The following is a 19,223-nucleotide window of genomic DNA, read 5'->3' as shown; positions in this document are numbered from 1 at the left end:
CTAGGTCGACATGTTTCTGCAGATTATATAGGCTCACGCGATGCCTGTCTGCTTCATCAGGACCTTCACAATAAAATGCTACTGCTGGTAATAGTGTTTGTAGTGATTAAATCATATCACCCAAAGTCTGGGGAATGAACTCTCCACCTCACCCGGCTACAGCTCAGGTACAAATGGAGCACCGCTCTGTCCGTCGGTACTCCTCGCCTCCGTCTTGGCTGTCAGTGGGAGGACTGTATCCTAATAATAGCACATAGTTGTTTTGTTGGCTTTTCTCTCTGTTTTTTGACCCGTTGTTATTTATTGTTTTTCACTGAGCCAGGGGATTATAACAATGCAAGGTCAGTAAATATTTCCCTCACACGCCCTCTTTAATGTATTATTGTTGGACAAGAGAGACATATTTCTTAAATAGGATGATTCCACATACAATATATAATTTTGATGACTCGTAGTACTTGCTAGCTGAACCGTCTGTTTAAATCATCTAGGCCCAGATGTAGGTAATAGCAATTTACCGAATGGTAAATACCGAATTTTACCGATTCGGTATTTACAATTCGGTAATTGCTATGTACGTAAATAATTTGGTAAAAATACAGAATCTGTAAGATTCGGTAATTACCGATTCGGTAATTACCGAATCGGTATTTGCCATTGATTCCTATGGGCCTTGGAGCCCATAGGATTCACTAGTAAATACCGATTCGGTAATTACCGAATCTGTAAAATTACCGATTTTACAAGGGGGACAGGGTGTCACTTTGACACCCTGTTGCACCCCTGTTTCGGGCTTGTGTGCCATGTGGCACACAGACATGCCCTTAGGGCATGTCTGTGTGCCACATGGCACAGGTGTACATGTACACTGTAATTCGTTATTTACCATGGAATATTATTCCATGGTAAATAACGATTCGGTAAGGGCCTGTGGCACTGATTACAGTGCCACCTACATATTGATTTACAGAATCGGTATATTTACCGATTCGGTATTTTACCGAATCTGTAAATTTACCGAATCGGTAAATATACCGATTCTGTAAATAATATGCCCCCTACATTTCAAAACCAAAATACCGGTCGGTAACGGCCGAAATCGTCCGTTACCGACCGGTAAAGGCCTTCCTACATCTGGCCCCTGGTTTCTAATGTCTCTCAAAACTAGATGAGCTGATGCCTCATAATTTTGAGTCATATGTAGCTTTGTTTACTCCTTTGGAGTGCTGTGTGGAGTGCAGAACCAGTGCTCATCCACAAAGTATTTATTATAGCCTAAACATCCCTGACCATACTGACAAAGCACTACGGATAATTGTCCTTAATATTCCGGCCAAGTGTGGAAATTTAGCTTTTCTGTGATGCCACACAGTATATTTTGCCTTTTGTTGGGCCCTATGTTTTTGATGGTTTTAGAACCCTGTGCAAAATACATCTGCGATTCAGTAGGAATGTGCCTGTGCATCCCTATTAAAAATGGTTGAGTTGGCATATTCCTAATTTGGGCATTATTTATATATTCCTAGTATATGGTACAAAATGTATACCCAGGACGTGTAAGTTAAATGTCACTAGTGGGCTTCATTTCCTATAATGAAATTCACTAGAGTGATAGTGTAAAATGTAGCTAAATCCTACCAGTGTATCTGGACTGTGGCGGATTAAGCACTGCAGTTTGATGTGTCAAAAGAAACACTTTTGCCAAGTTAAACATTCCTTTTTAAATATTAATAAGGAACCCCTATGTGCATCTTGTGGTCAACAAGGCAGGGTGGATGTCATTTAAAAGTAAGACAAATAAATACATTCAATGTTAACATGTCCTTACGGTGACTAGTAGCCAAAAGCTATTTTTCACAGAGGTGGGCCTAGCTGTCCAATTTAGAAAACCAGAGTACAGATTAAAACACCCTAATACTGTATCTGACTAATGGGACAAGATGAAATAACAAAACAACTGTTTTCAAAAAGCATTAAAATTCATTTTAATTTTAGTTAAAACCATTAAAATCCATTTTAATTTTAGTAAATGTTAAGTAAATCAGTAACTTTTAGAAAGTGACCTTCTCCATGCCTGGATGTCCTGGAGGCTACATTTGAATTTGCTCTTCCAATTCTGCAAGCCAGTAATAAGAATTTGAATAAGTGTCAAAAGGTGCAAAGTGTCTCCCATGAGCCAACAATAGGATTACCTCAATGGACGTAGAAGACTCACTTGAACCCAACAGAATTTGCAGCGAGGGATTGTGAACATCATTTTTGACATTACAGTGTTGAATCTTGCTTGAATGTCAAACCCTGATTCCCAGGTTTGCTGGGTTCACATAGAACACTTCGGGGCACACTAGCATGGAATAGAAACATGATGCCAATACAGTTCTTATGTATCCACTGTATGGCTGCTGAAAATCCAACTTCTGTTAGATTAGACTTTTGTCTCTGAGTGTTAGATATGGCACTGTGGCACTATTGAACAGAAAGGAAACAAGGTACCAAACAATACTTGGATATCTACAGTCTGATTGTTGACAAACCCTACTTTGTTCTACCAAACGTTTGTCTCTTGGTTTATTATGGAACAGTGACTGTCCCAAACTGGAGTTTAGCGTTAGATGTGGAAGGACATTATAGTATGTTCCCACACACACACCTTGCCTTCAGAGCCCAAGTTTAGTTTGGCGGAAGAATTTCACCATTCTGAAAATGCCCAGAATAGATTGGGTTGGCCATAGAACGTTTATCCCATTGGTTAATGTGTGTCCAGGAGTCATTCCCACACACTAGCTCATGCCTGGCATACGTGTAGGATCTCCAGGCACCCACTTCAGAAGAACCCTTGACCTGACTGGAAGACTGAACCTGCTGTCTGCAATCTGATAAAAGACATGAAGGACTTGACCTGCTCTGTCATGTACCAAAGGCAAAGAGGTGGACCACAAGGTTTGGAAGGCTCACCTCCTGCTCAAGATATAGGACTAAAACAGGGTTAAGGACCGTTCCTGCAACTGCCCAGTTGATGAGGGCAACTGGACTAGGTCTGGACCCTACTGTTGGCCTCTGTCTGACACCTTGTGAATCTTCAAGTGCCTCCTCTTGAGTTTGTGTGACTTCAGACGTTCCCTTTTGTGGTGGATTGGAACTTGAGGGACTAAAGTCAGATGGCAAAATATTTAACCAGGACAAACTTGCTTCATGTATCTGATGTACTTCTTCTCAGTCAGTATCTAATTGGATAAAATATTTGACCTGGACAAACCTGCTTCATATATCTGATATGCATCATTGAAGCCAGTGTCAAATTGCTCTTAGGTTCTAGGCTACTGTAAGCATAGACTCTTATTGGCAATTTCTGCTGCTTGGCACTATTCCTACTTAAAACTTTAAAAAACATATCTACGGTCCCCCTTACTGGATTTTGGTGCAATTTTACTCTTTAAATTTGACTCTACCTTTCTATTTTGGTTTGCGATTTTTATTTTTGGGGATTTCTAATTTATAACTCTTTTTTTGTACTGCATAAATATTTTACGCATTACCCTGAGCTAAGCCTGTCTGGTCTGTGGCATAGCTACCAGGTGGTTGACACCAGGTTAATTTAATGACTTTGATAATTCACCCAGACAAGGGCAGTGAATATTCCTTGAGGTGGATAGTAATCTACCCCAAATCTTAATTCACTTTATTACACCCAGTAAACAAACTCACAATGTCACACCTTTCTCTGCCTTTCACAAAGAGCATTCTGACTATATTTGACAAACTAGTACTATATTCTTTCATACTGTGGCCAGTAAGGTCGAATTGTCCTTAACACTGACATACCAGAGTCCACTCCTTGATTCATTGTTCCTGTGTGAAAGTAATATATGTAATTGCTTGGTGAAAATCACAAACTGAAATTAGGGGAAATGCAATATACCTGCTTGAACTGCAAATCTGGAATTTAGTGACACATATAGGTTAAAGGTTTTTATGAAATTGAAAAAAGTTTTTTTATGGTAACAATGTAGCTTTCAAAATGAAAATTGTGTACTTCAATGTGAAATGTCATTATTTTAAAAGACATGCTAACATTGCAGACAAAATGATTGCATGTCCATAAGATATTGAAAGATGGTAATTGGTGCATAATTCATTGGAGACACATACTGCTCGTTTTGGTTCCTTGGTTCAAGAGTGCACTTACTGCTACGGTACTTTAGCTGCTACTTCATGACATATGTAATGGGATGTTCATCTACATTAAGCTTTTTTAATCTATACTACTATTATAAAGAGAGAACTGTGAACCTTTGAGGCGGGTAAACTCTGGAAGTACAGCACCAATCACAACACCCAATACAGCGTTGGAAAGGGGAGGTCCATGAGATGGACATAGGCTATACAGCACCACACCATATACATTAGGCGGGGGAAAGAACGTTAGGGGAAAAGTAGTCCTTGGGCTAATGCATACAGTGATATGAACGCGGCGTATACAACGCTTGCGAGAGGCGCAATGGCATGTGGGCGTGGCGTTACGTAAACGCGGCGTTCGGAGTCCGGACAGGAGCGCGGAACCGACACCCGGTTCACTGCAATGTCCGCCACCATCATGGTGAAGAGAGCGGCGGCGAGAGTGGAGCCGTGGGGAGGAAAATTAACGCGGTGTTCGGCAACCCTGTCGGTCAACATAAGTCACGCCTGACAGCTTCACTGTAAGCCTGCATGCATGCTCGCAGCCCAAACAACTAAGGTCCCATGTGCTGCAGGTAGGGTGGGGGCGCAGCGGGGCAGAAGCTGAGGGCTGTGGAGGTGGGGGAAACTGTGCAAATGGTGTGGATGGTCTGAAGCTCTGCGATGGAGCGTTGGGGAGGAAGAAAGAGGCACAGGTAACTTACCCGGACATCCTGAAGCTGAGGGCTATGGAGCTGGGGGAAACTGTGCAAATGGTGTGGATGGCGCGTTGGGGAGGAAGAAAGAGGCACAGGGAACTTACCCGGACAATGTCGGGACGGGCTGCTAGTGTAATCTATTTAGGTGTAATTCGTTTGCCATCTGACCCTGCAATCTCTATTTAATTTAGAGTAGAATTGTTGTGAATAGCTGTACGTTTTTTGCATGTCTGGTGTGTGAGACTTCGGATTGCGAGTTTTGTAAAATGTTTGTCTTGTTATCCCTGCTCCTTCCATGTAGAGTCTAATCAGATCTTATTACAAAGTACAACTTGGAAATGTTCACGTGGGACAATTTGGTTCAAAATAATGCCATCCATAAAATATATTTCTAGAAAGTATTTACTTTACACCACTTTTAAAGTTCACTAACTGTCATTGAGTATCCCATGATTTTCATCTGCATGCTTGCAGCATGTTTCCTAGGCCCAGATTTACTAAACGTTCATGCAATGCACAGAAAGTCAGAATGCTGCACTGCATTGTGTGAACAAGAGAGAGCAGAACTGTGCCATATTTACAAAGTGGTGCTCTCTTCTAGTGCTGTCGCACTTGTGGCTGCCTATTGCCAATGCAGGCACCCTCAAATTATACCTTCCCACACAAAAAGTATCCTTTGAGGCTTATTCCACTTTGTAAGTGTGTTGCATAATGCAATTGTGCAGCAATTGTACTCACAACAACTCCTTAATCCAAACTCTCATGTAAAGTGAATTGAAAATTTGGACGTTTTCTTGATGGATAGGAATTCATGCAGCCTCACTATTTATTAAAATACTTTTGACCACTAAAGCTAATTAATGCAGGAAGGCCTGCTGTGGCTTATTTTTGCTTTGATTTTCTCTTTACAGCTGTATGACATGTATCCAAGAATAATGGATCACTTACCTGGACCTCACAAGAGAATGTTTGAGCTGTTTAAGTATCTGGAAGATTTCATTGTAGAAAGAGTAGAAAAGAACCAGAAAACCCTGGATCCAAACAACCTAAGAGATTTCATTGACTGCTTCCTCATTCAAAGAGAGAAGGTAATCTATATTTACCCGTTACCAATGGTAGATGAGCCACAATTGCATAATTAAAGTTTAAAGTAGTATTTATTTATAGAGCAAATGTCCATATTTATTCATCATTGCCCACTATTATATTTGGCTTGAATATTAACCAAATACGTTTTTAAAACGGATTCTTTTGGTGAAAGCTTCGGAATTACCATTCAGAACTAAAAAAACAAGAAAGCTTTGCTCTATTAGATAATTCAATTGTTTTTTCAGATAGTTTTTATACACAGAATCAGAGGGGATTTTGTGATTTTATCCCAGGTATTTTAACTGTGAATAGTTCTCCTATTACACTATGTACACCATAATCTGCCCAGAATTGAAGTATACTTGTATTTAGGTCATATCAATTCAAACACATATTTTGATTGAATTTGGGCTCAAATAATTTAGTCATGATTATAAATAAGTGTGCAAATCTCCTTGGTTCGTTTTTTCAAAATGTGATGCACTGGCATGCACTGATTAGAGCAGTATTTCTTTACATGAATAATCTGTTATGATAACTAATTCTAGATTTCCATGAAATCATGGAAAGCAAACACATAACATTTAGAAGTCTTTTATCCATATAATCTGGATCAGATTGACCTTTACCCACTAAGAGAAGCTACACTAAAACCACAAAAGTATTCAGTACTTTGTGTGTTCTTTTGGAAGCGCTCCTCTTTTCTTTCTAAAATGATAGAATTTCTTACTGAATCATACACAATTTAAAGCCATACATTACTTCTTGTATCATGAGAAATTGATTGTTTCTATTCCTAATTTAAATTCACTTTTGGAAGTTATTTATTGAGCTATTACAAAAGTTTAATATTTTCAGGTAGAAAAGTGCATTATAAGAAGTTCCAATATCTTTGTTTTGTCATGGGAAAAGGCAACCACATTTTCCTAGTCACTGGATATGTTTTGAGGAGTTAAGGTATACAAGTCAGTTTATCTGGGTTATTCTACTCAGGAATACATTTAAAGTAACCCACAAGGCTGCTCTTTTGAAAAAATGAAAGGCCTTTTTGTTTAAAAATGTGTTTATTTATTTAATTATTTTTAAAATAGATTGAAATGATTTAGTACACATTAAAATATTCAATGCACACATACATTTTAGGTGGTATATATATCCTGATTTGTAACTTTCGGGTTATTTGTGATACAAAAATAAGAAACATAATTTGAATTTATTTATGTTTATCTTTTTGCTTTAAAAAAATAAACATTAAAAAATGAGTTAAGCAAGCAGATAGAAATATGTTTGCCGTGGCAAGCATGAGTGGCAGTTACTAAATAAATATGCATGGAAGCAATTCTAAAAACACCTATTAATAACAATTGAATTATATAATTGGAGCCCCTGGAGAGTTATGTCAGGAAACTTTATCAAAACAGATCCCTAGGTAAAAATAGTATCTGTGCAAGACAAACAAAATCTGCTAAAGAAACAAAAACGAAAAATGAAAAATATGTAAGTTGTGGGCAGTTGTGATGCTATTGGGTCAGGAATGAAAACATAATGAAAAAGTCATAAGGGTTCGAAAAAGATAAGGGGCATCACACTTGCCAAAAGAACCAGGGTTATATAGTGCACTACCTATGTCACAATATCCTCGCTGGGGAGGCCCTTAAAAATATGGTTGCCTACACAACTATAGGGAAGCAAGCAGGGTATATTTCCTCCGTTCCTTGTACAAGGACTGGTAGCACATCTTCAGCCCATTGATCCACAATACCTTTTGATAATAAAAACCTTTGCTATAGAGAGTCGGAAGAAGTCCCTGGTAACACTGTTTATTAAAAGGTATGCTGTGAAGTCGGCCGCTTTGCTTCGGATCCATATCACCATATACAGATCGTCTGACTTACACAACAAGTTAAATAAATGCATACTTGTGTTTGATGAAAATGCAAAGTATGTCTTGTTTCCATTGAAGGACATATTGTAACGTTTATCCTCCAAAGGGGGCAAAAATGCTCTGCGATGTCTGACCTCGAAGCACACAACATGATAAAAACAAAACATGACAGAAAGAAAGAAAAAAAGAGATCTCAAAGTAAATAATATTTTACAAAATGAGGCCTTTTGGTAGTGCAAGACAAATAAAAAAAAACATTTGAAGGTGGACAAGGAAATACTAAGCCATGCAAGGCTGGCCCACCAAGCAGAGTAGTATAACAAAATGAAAATGTGCAAAGCAAAAAAGGGGAATTTGAGCACACAGAACCCACTGTCCATATGGAGCAGCACAGGAACCTGTTTTGCTGCTGACTGCAGGATTCGAGCCCATTAATAAAGTCCCACTAAAGTCAGAGAAAACTGCAGTAACACAAGGTTCTAAAAGATGACTTGTGAAGTCATCCCCTTCTGCTGACTGCATATCGTCTGTTAAAGAGTTGAATTACTGCTTCCAATTTTTTTTAAACATAGTTGTACTTGTTCAAGCTCAACGCTAACAGCATTCATTCACAGGTTTTGGGTTAGAGGTGCTGAGGTTAGAGGTGCTGTTCTATGCGGACGACACCCAAATAATGGTATCCATCACTCACAGTGTCAGGGACTCTGCCCTTAACTTTAGGAATTGTATTTAGGTGTCTCCTCCTGGATGATGTGAAATTTGTATGAAATTGAACGGAGAGGAGACTGAGGTCCTGATCTTTGGCAGTAAACTGGAGATTTGGTCCAGTGACTGGTGGCCGGACATGCTTGGTGTCTTTCCCTGCCCGGTATTTCATGGGAAAAACCTATGGTTATGGTGGACACAACACTCTCCAGTTTGCAGGTCAGCAGGACAGTATCCACATGTTTCAGGATTATCAGGATCCTTAGAAAAATCTCCCAATTCCTCTCCTTTGATGCATTCAAGTAGGCTGTTATTGCCTTGGTAACGCCCAGATTGGACTGCTGTAATGCCCTTTATTTGGACATTAATAAAGGCCTAGTGCATCGTCTGCAGCTGGTGTAGAACGCTGCAGCTAGGCTAGTGATGAACCCACCAAAATATCATTCAGTCACAGCCTCTATTAGATTGCTGCACTGGCTGCCTTTGGACCGTAGAATCCTTTTCAAAACACTGTGCCTGACTCATGATGCCTATTATGGCTCAGTCCCAGATGGGATTAAGGCAATTTTCCATCGCTATGTTCCAGCAGACTGCTCGGGTCCTCGGATAAAAATCTGTGAACAGTACCGAAGTTTAAAAAGGCAAAATGGGGAGGTAGAGCCTTCTCCACTGCTGCTACTAAGCTGTGGAGCTCCCTCACTGAAGAGCTCTCTAGTCAGGTGTCCCATTCTCTCCTCCGTAAAGCCTTAAAGACCTAGCTTTTCTCACAGATTTCAGCTTGGGCATGTCATCTTGTCTGCACTTTCAGTCCTGCAAATAGCCCCTTGACGCCCTTGGGCTAAGTTTGCGCTCTATGAGTTCAATATTCATTCATTCATTCGTTTTAGGTCAAGGGGCAACAGGGCTGTGCTAAGACCGGCCACCTCGCACACCATTATAAAAAAACATTGCAACATAAAACAAAGTAAAAAAAGACATAGAATGGTGTCTTACAAAACTTTGGGGCGCTGGATAGTGAATAGTTCAATTTACTATTCCAACTCCAGTCCCCGTGGATAGTAGGGAAGGTGTTGGATAGTACATTAAACCTATTCCCTATCCTAGAGCGCCCCCCAGCGCAATGCGTTGTAATGGTTTGCGTTGTAAAAGTTGCGTCGTAAAGGCACTGCATGGTAAAAGTTGCGTTGTAAAGGATGTTTCCCACCATAAATATATAAAATGGACAGGCCTGTAGCGGGCAAGAGAAAGGACATTTTTGTGAGTTCTTTTCTCCTTTCAGAGCAAAAAAGGCATAACTAGAATGAAGGTGCACACAACATTAAGAACCCTCCCTGTTAAGGAGAAAATGGTCTCTCAAAATATTCACAGATACAGCAGACTTCAATCAATCAATAAATAAATCAATCAGTTATTTGTAGAGTGCGCTAATCACCCGTGAGGGTCTCAATGCGCTAATCGGGGTTGGGGGTGCAGCTACTGCTCGAACAACCAGGTCTTGAGCAGTCTCCTGAAGGTCAGCAGGTCCTTTGTCTGTTGCAGCTGTGTGGGGGGGGTGTTCCATGTCTTGGCAGCGAGGTAGGAGAAGGATCTGCTGCCAGTGGAGGTCCTGTGGGTGCGTGGAACAGTGGCGAGGGCGAGATCGGCGAAGCGAATCTGGCAGTTTAGGGTGTAGAAGGTGAGACGCTTGTTGAGGTATGCTGGTCCGGCTTTGTGTAGTGCTTTGTGAGTGCGGGTGAGGAGCTTCAAGGTGATCCTCTTCTTGACTGGGAGCCAGTGCAGGTCTTTCAAGTGGGCAGTGATGGGGGTGTGGCGAGGAATGTCAAGGATGAGGCGTGCGGAGGCATTTTTAGTATGCGTTGGAGCCTCTTCTGTAGTTTGATCATGGTCCCTGCGTAGAGGGCATTGCAGTAGTCCAGTCTGCTGCTGACGAGGGCCTGTGTGACTGTCTTTCAAGTTCCGGTGGGGATCCACCTGTAGATCTTGCGGAGCATGCAGAGGGTGTTGAAGCAGGATGGTGAAACGGCGTTGACTTGCTGGGTCATTGAGAGCGATGAGTCCAGGATGAAAATCAGGTTGCGTGGGTAGTTGGTGTGTGTGGGTGCAGCTCCCAGGGCTGCCGGCCACCAGGAGCCATCCCAGGTGGAGTGCGTGGATCTGAGGATGATGACCTCTGTCTTGTCTGAGTTGAGTTTCAGGCGGCTGGTCTGCATCCATCTGGAAAATGAAAACAAAAATATCAAGTGGAGAATAGATCACTTGTCCTGCATAACTTGGGTTAGCATTTCTTTGTGATTCGTGTCCCAATAAAAACCCTCATTCACGTGCAGGTGGATGACTTGGCAGTATATCTTGATTCTCCGCCCTGTTTTTAATCACGTGACAGCATCATCATAGGGTTGGTGTTAATGCTTCCTCCACCCGGAGGTATATCGCTGGTTAGTGCAGTAGTGATCAGGAATATTAGTGCCTTGAGTTAAAAAATACTCGTACAGCCAGGTTAGGAATTTAATAGATCTGGATTTGAGATATTGATTAAAAGGTTATATACAGTGCACGCTGAGATTAAGTTACTGATCTCTCGCACTTAAAAATTGGGTTAAAAAAGGATTGTCGACATGTTTCAGCCCTTGTATTGCCTCTGTGGGTCAGGTGGGCTTTCTTCAGGACCAAGGTGGTTAAGTTTGGTTGAGACTGTGAATGTCTCTGTGATAGGGTTTTCATCAGGAATATTGCTTCTTGAAGAAATGTGAGGGTTTTAGATCTATTAATCTGTATCAGGTGGGGTCCAGTAGTACCTGTGTAATTAGTAATAGAGGGTGGGGAATATAAAAAACACTGGTAGATAGTGAAGGATGATATCAATGCTATCTTCAGTGCGTGTGTTAATATACATTAAAATAGGCAATTCTTTAACTAGGACCACCAAAGTCCATTTGGCAAAATGGTTCTCTGTCATTCTAAATCATAGCACAGAATTTGGTATGTAAATGGCAAATTCTCTCTCTATGCTCTTGCAGCAGTCTTATGTAATCTACTGTGTTTGTTCGCATTTCTGGGTCGTTCTTTAGATGTTGTTTGTTAGACTATGTCTAATAACAGTCTTGCTGACTAATATTACTTCTTAGTCACTTTAATTTTTTTGTTAATATTTTGCAATGTTAGTAAAGTGCGGTTATGAAGCTTAATGTGCACATTTTTTTACTTAAAGATAGGCTTGTCAAAGGTTGCACCAATTGCTGACGGTGTTTTTCAAAAAGGTGGGTGAGGTTCTCATGCCGATACATTGCGTTGTTGTTGGGCGTGGCTTCAAGGTGCATGGTGACGCGTTCCATCGTGCTCGGCGTGCCCTTACACTCTCTCAAACATGCTTTTAAGTTTAAAAATGTGCACTAAGTTATTTACACTAATATATCGTGCTCATTGTATACGTACTCATATACGGAAGATTTTTGTGGCTGTGGAGCTTTCGTGTCATGCTCGAGGTGGCGCGTTGTCGGGCTATGCGCTTTGTTAGCTAGGCTGGAGGTCACACAGGAAGTGTCAGTTAGTTAAAGGTCATGTGAGTTATAAAGGGGGGGCCGTAGTTTACAAAAACCACTCTCTCACTTGTTCGGATTCCGGATACTTCGGAGAAGGCGAAGGCTTTGTGGATGTTCACAGGTCGATTTAACACAATCGACCTGCTGGTATTCCAGTGCCCACATACAAGTCCTAGTGTATTATACATTTGACTAGCCAGAGAACATTATAAACCTAAAAAGGTTATCTTGATGGATTGAAGACTTTTCTTCATCATGCGAACTGAAACACAGCTATATGAAATCCGTTTCACCCACATCATTTGATTTCAAAATCCAAACACAGAAAGACAGAAGATCTAGCCCAGGCCTTCCACAATACCATTACGATAATATTGTCACAGGAAAGGCGCAACATGGAATCCCAACCTTGAAGATTCTAATTGGAAGCTTTGTTTTCAATTGACAAGCCCTGAAGAAGTCCCATAAGGACGAAACGCGTCGGCTGTATGGCGCTAACATTGGAAAAATAAAGAATTTTGAAAACACAAGAAAAACATCACCTCTGCATGATTTATTAACATGATTGTTATTTGAATAATTTTGTGGTGCACCTTTGCGTTTGTTCACTTGTATTCAGTTCCTTAGGGAATAGGCACAGTAACGGTGGGTGCCATACAGTGTGCACACAAACCTCGATTGTAATCTGAGGGAAACACACATTTGATTTAGGGGGACACAAATTTAGGTGCTGTTAGTAAAAAGGGTACCATTGTTACGGTTCAGTCCTTTTTCCTTTTTCACTCTCTCATTCATACTCATACGGTTGCCGTCGAGCATGATAGTTGAGCTCTGGTTGGCGCGTAAAGTGACTGCATTCTCAGCTTACTACATCAAACACACCAACATACCTTTTATCATTGATAGGTTTACTTCAACGGGTGGCCATCGAGTCTCTTGTCCTACTGGATGAAGGACAGGACTCTGGTTACATACCGTTCAGGCACTGAATACTTTACGGATATGGTTGGATTGCTTCTCCGTGTCTCCTTCTACCTTTGGTTCTATAAGGACTCGACTTGTGCTGACTCTTCCGATCTAGCCCCGGATGCATTGATGCATTCTCGGGTCATGGTTTAGTAGTCAATAGAGCTAATAGAGAGTGAAAAAAGACTCTGAGCACTGTGATTTTCATCAATGGAAAATAATTATTGCTACAAGTCACAGTCCGAATTTATGATTTTTTGAATTTTCCCGCAATCTAAATTAGATTGGTATTTTTCAGGCTGAGTATGTCCAATGCAAGAAGTGGGTCTTAATGCAGTTTTTCTGATCTGGCCCCGGATGCATTGATGTATTCTCGGGTCATGGTTTAATAGTCCATAGGGTTTATGGAAAGTGAAAAAATACTCTGAGCACGGTGATGTTCTACATTGCAAGAGAATAATCGCTACAAGTTATTTTCCGAAATAAATTAATTGTTGAATTTTTACCGCAATATAAATCGGAAATTTGAGGATGTTTGGTATCTTTTCAGGCTGAGTATGTACAGTGCGAGGAGTGAGTTTGATAATTCATCCTTTCTAATTCATTCCCATCTTGGATATCTTTCAAAAGTTATTAATTTAGTGATTAGAATTCTTTGTTCTTTGTCAGAAAAGTGATACTGCTTGAATGGGTGGTACAGGTAGCGTTCCATAGAGCGTTTCTTGGATGGAAAGGGAACCTTGATATTGTGTTTCTTAGGTGGAAAAGAGACCTCGTTTCTGATATCATACTGTTTCAATAGTTAAGGCTCAGCCACGGGATGTGGTTGTTTAGTCCTTGGTTGTCAGTTTTCAGTCTGTGTATCCATCTTTGTTCTTTTTCGTAGAGAATTCTCTCTGAATTGTGGCTTTTTGTTGTTAAGGTTTCTAGGACTATCCATTGTAGAATTGTCACTGTGTGTTTCGCCTCAATGAAATGGTTACTCTTCTTAGTGGTATTTCTTCTACATTTCACGTTCCTCCTACGTTCGCATCTTCTTTGCTTCACTTTTCGGCATGTCATCCCTATGTAGCGCATATTGCACAGACATGTTATCATATAGATGGCATGTGTCGTGTTACAATTAGTATGTTTCTTATGGTCCATTTGAAATTTGGGGGGAGTTGGATAACTTTTGTGGTCCTCGTTAAGTCACAAACCGAACATGAGCCACATGGGTAATGGCCCGTGATGGGCGGGTTGCTCCATAGGCGTGGTATTACTTCTCCTTGTTTCTTTAAGGGGGGTCTGGTATGGACCAGCATGTCTTAAGGTTGCGTCTTCTCTTATTGGCGAACATGGGTTTTGGCCAATTTATTGAAGCGGACGTCAAGATTCTCCAATTTTTGTTGACTATCTTTTTTACATTGTTTGAAGCTATATTGTAGGTTGTAACACAAGTTAAGCGATTTTCTTCTGGCAGTTTCTGGGTAGTTTTTAAAAGATTTTTCCTGTGCTGGTTTCTCTCCCTCTTCTTGCATTTATTAATGATTCTTCGTGGATAATCATGGGTTTCCAGGTTCTCACAGAGATCATTCGCTTGCTTTTTGTATTCGTGGATTTTGCTGCAGTTAAGTCACAGCCGGAGAAATTGGCTGTACGGTAGATTCTCCCTTAGAGGTTGAGGATGGAAACTTTGGTATGACAATAAACTGTTTTTTACTGTTGGTTTGTAGAAGGTTTTTGTTTGCAGGGTATTGTTCTTAGCGTATATTGTAATGTTTAGAAAGTCCAGTTTCTACTGATCTGCAGTATATGTAAATTTTAACCTCGTCTTTGGTATTTATCCATTTGTGGAACTCATTCAGACTTTCCATATCACCCTCTCATATGAGGATGATGTTGTCTATGTAGCGCTTCCTGAATAATATCCTGTGATGAAAAGGATTAGTGATATTTTGTATATGGGTTCTCTCGAATTCGCTTACATATAGACCTGCCACACTAGGGGAGAATGTACTTCCCATGGAAGTTCCATGGCATTGTTGGAATAGAGTGTTATCATACTCGAAATAGTTTTTGGTTAATGCTAATTGACAAAATTCGAGAACAAAATGTCTGGGAGTGTTGTAGTCCCACTGGATGTAGAATAGTAATGTTTCCTAAGTTTCTAGAGTTTTCTGTTGCGGGAGGCTAGTGTAGAGGTTTTCTACATCTAGCCCTACTAGTTCAATCCTTTCCACTGCGTAGGTGTGGTCTCTCAAGAGATTCAGTAGGTCCCATGTGTCCTTTAGATATGTTGGTGTATTTTGTATCATGGGTCTAAGGTACTGATCAGGAAATTGGGAAAGGGGTTCTAAAACTGAACCTATCCCGATACATTTGGTCTTCCAGGTGGTGGTTGGCGCTCTTTGTGGATCATCGGGAGCGAGTAAAAATATGGTACCCTTGGTGTTTTGATCTCTAAGAATTCTGCCTCATTTTTGGAGATCCAACTGTTTCTTCCGCTTCTTCAACCATAAGTGCTATGGTCCTTTGTAATCTGGGTGTTGGATCTGCAGTGATTCTTTTGTAGAATTTCTGGCCTAAAAGTAATTCTGTTCATTGTCGATCATACCCTTCTTTGCTCAGTAAGACGATTCCACCGCCTTTGTCAGCAGGCTTGATTACAATTTCGCCATCATTCCTTAATTCATCTAGGGCTTGTTGCTCTGTATTAGAAATGTTCTTGAAGGGTTTCTTAATGTGATCACTCAGATCATCTATTTCTTTCATTGTCGCCTGTTCAAAGGCTAATATTTCAATTGGGACTTGGTTATTCATTGGGCAGAATTTTGACTTCTTGAGTAGTGTTGTGTCTCCCTATTGGGTGCTAGTTTCTTGATTACTGAAGAAAGCATTGAGTTTTAATTTTCTACAGAATTCTGCCATTTCACATTTCAGTTTGAAGATATCCAAATTTGGTGTGGGGACATATCCTAACCCTTTGTTCAGTACCTTTTCTTGTTCATGTGTAAGGGTTTTATTTGTTAAATTTACAATAAGGGATTCGTGCTTGTCCCTGGTTTGGCCCCTGTCATACTCTTGGTGTGTACTTGTCGTCCCTGGTCTGTCCAAGTGACCGTTTTTCGTCGTGTTCTCTGATTCATCTGGCCCCTTCCTAAAAAAGGAATCCTTTGTTGGTAGTTCGGTCCCATTTGTTGTTGCATGTGGGTCGCCATTGTTGGTGGTCCTGGGAAATATGGATTCATCTAACCATGGAAATTCGGATTGAATGGTTGAAATGGCATCCCTTGAGGGGGGTTGCCATAGTTAGCTGGATGCCACATGTTTGGTCTGCGGCGGTTCGCTCTTCTATTGTAACCTCGATTCCTTCGTGGTGTTTGGTATTTATCGCCGCTCCAGTCTGATCCTTCTGTGGAGGAACCTGTGTTTGAGTTGTTTTCCGAAGCGTTGTCATTCGCTATGTAGTCATCCAAGCTATAAGGGTGTATGCGTTCTAGAGTTTTTTTTTAAGTCTTTACCTAATTTCTGTAGTTTACTTCCTGTCAAGTATTCTTTGATCTCATTCATTTCTCTATTTATTTATTTATTTCAATCTTTTTTGTATACTGTTATATGAACCATATTTTTAATTTTGGTTTCAATTACTTGTATTTTGATTGTTAATTCATATGTGAGTCTTGTGGCGGTTTTGAAGATTAATACCAGATAGTCTCTTGTACACTTTCAAGAAATGGCTGACCAGTCTTTCCTGAAGCGTAAATCTTTTATAAAAATTTGTGGTGCATTGGTCACCCAAAGTCCTTTGGGTGCTGCATTGGCTCGCAAGTATTCCGTCATTATAATTCCATGGACAGCCGTCCTTACCTGTTCTTTCTTAATTTCTGTTAGTTCATCCCAATCATTGGCATGGGCCAGGGTTTGAGTGAGATCCTTATCCAATAGGAGTGGTGGTCACGACAGAATTGCATCAATTTCTTCTGTTGAATAGCTTAGGCCTAGATTCTGAGCCATTGTTATACTACTTTGGGTATCAATAGAAAGGAATTCAACATTCTGTTGATTGAAAATGTTCCCACAGCTGTGCGCTGCTCAGTGTGAATAATCAATAAGGGGGAGAAAAGAAGCTGTGATCCATCCAGCTTCCTAAATCAATACAAAAATATCAAGTGGAGATTGGATCATTTGTGCTGCATAACTTGGATTAGCATTTCTTTGTGATTCGTGTCCCAATAAAAACCCTCGTTCACGTGCAGGTGAATGACTTGGCGGTATATCTTGATTCTCCGCCCTGTTTTCAATCACGTGACAGCATCATCATAGGGTTGGTGTTAATGCTTCCTACACCCGGAGGTATATCCCTGGTTAGTGCAGTAGTGATCAGTAATATTAGTGGCTTGAGTTAAAAATACTCCTACAGCCAGGTTAGGAACTTAATAGACCTTCTAATGGATTTAAAAAAAAAACATCAATACAACAGATCCAACTGTTCCAGACAAACTAAATCTTAAACAAACAGGAACTCCTAAAAGTACTATGGACCTAAACGCTGAGGGAAAGGATAAGCTACCTCTATCAGATATGAATAGTTCACTCTTTTTCAGCTGAGGCCAGAACCGACCCTCATGCGAGAGAGGCAGTTATAATTAATCAGGCTCTTCAAGGTGACCTAGGAAGCCACTGCAGGGGTGGAGCGAGCATTCAATCAAGTTCCATCCACATCAGCAAAACGCACTTTCCAGAGCTATCTCGAGCGGTACAGGGATGTAATATCTACAAAAAACTTCCAAGTCAAACAACTGAAGGAGACGTCTCGCCAATCAATCCCCAAAACTCTAAACAACGGCGGAAACAGAGGAGGAAAGGGAGGAATAATACTCCTCCAATCAACACATTCTTCCAAGCTGTCAACGAAGTTCAGAGTGTACCGAAATTAGATCAAAGAGCATGGAACGACCCACCAACTCGTCAGCCCAATGCTACTACCATCTCATCATCAGATTCAACAGTTCAAGGTAACGCAGGAACTACACATTCAATGGAACTGAAACAACCCGCGATCTCTAACACTGCAGATCTGGCAACAAAAATCCTGTCTCCGCCGACTAAAAGCGAATTTTCCACTGCCTCAGACGCAGTCTCAATGTCTCCCGACAAGTTAGGAGGTCCGGTAAAGCCTAACTTAATAATGGAAACAGCAACAGGGGGAGCCTCAGCTGGCCTAAGCACGATCAATATAGAGTGGCGGAACAAAGGGCCAAGCGTCGATTCAGGAAACAGAGACGGCCCTGTAATACAGCCATCCTGCTCCCTTGAGGGGACAAAATCGCTCTCACACCTCGTCACCTCCGCAGACAGCCTACGACGGGCCCCTACCCAGTCAATACTCTTCATCCCTGAATATAAATCTAAAGGTCGGGGCGACACCCTCAACAGAGGGAACATTCTTCGAATATTAACCGCCATTAGTAATCTGGCAGGGAATCGATCGCAAGACTTAGTTATCGTTCAATTTGAAACCTTCAAAAACCTCTCGGATCAGGAAGTAACTAAAACTATCTGGGTCAACCAGGAAATAACAGCTAAAATTTTCTTAAGGAGAAACCCCAAATGCAGGCTTGGGGGATTCGAATATACGCTCATGACGAAGCGGGATATCCAGAACCCCTTATTGGACAGGTTCATGAATCTAAAGTCGACAAGCTAAAAAACAAAGTCGATCCCGGTCCCTGGAAGTCCGTGCTCAAAGGAGCACTGTTAGACCTGGCATCTTTGGCGTGGTTTCCCCTATCTTTTTGCCTCTACCTCCTGTATTTTTGATGCTGTGCTGGATTTCGTTTTTGCTGGTTTAGATGCTTTGGACACTCTGCCACTGCTGATCAGTGCCAGAGTGTAAGTGCTCCCTGTGTAAATTGTTATTCTGATTGAATATACCTGTTTGGCATATTTGTATCACCATGAAGTCCCTAGTAAAGTGCACTGAGTGTGCCAGGGATGGTGATGACAAATGCTACTAGTGGGCCTGCAGCACTGATTGTGCCACCCACAGGAGTAGCCCTAATATGATGTCTCAGGCCTGACACTGCAGTGACTGTGTACAGTTTAGAACTGCCATGTCCTCCTGGTCAGTGTCCCCACTGACCAGGCCTAACCCTTCTCTTTGTGTGCACATCAGTCACCCCT

General features: G+C 41.1%; 1 protein-coding gene across 1 annotated transcript in view; it reads left to right on the top strand.

Moving 5' to 3' along the window:
* LOC144781955 (cytochrome P450 2G1-like) overlaps window positions 1-19,223 on the top strand; it is a 691,701-nt gene that overhangs the window by 451,084 nt on the left and 221,394 nt on the right. The window contains exon 5 of the mRNA XM_078661045.1: window positions 5,786-5,962. Coding sequence (XP_078517171.1) covers window positions 5,786-5,962 — 177 coding nt within the window. The remainder of the gene's footprint in view (window positions 1-5,785; window positions 5,963-19,223) is intronic.

The sequence above is a fragment of the Lissotriton helveticus genome, chromosome 9, assembly GCF_964261635.1.
Source record: "Lissotriton helveticus chromosome 9, aLisHel1.1, whole genome shotgun sequence".
NCBI lineage: Eukaryota > Metazoa > Chordata > Amphibia > Caudata > Salamandridae > Lissotriton > Lissotriton helveticus.
Note: the sequence above shows the minus strand (reverse complement) of the source record. Positions and strands in the feature narration are given on the sequence as shown.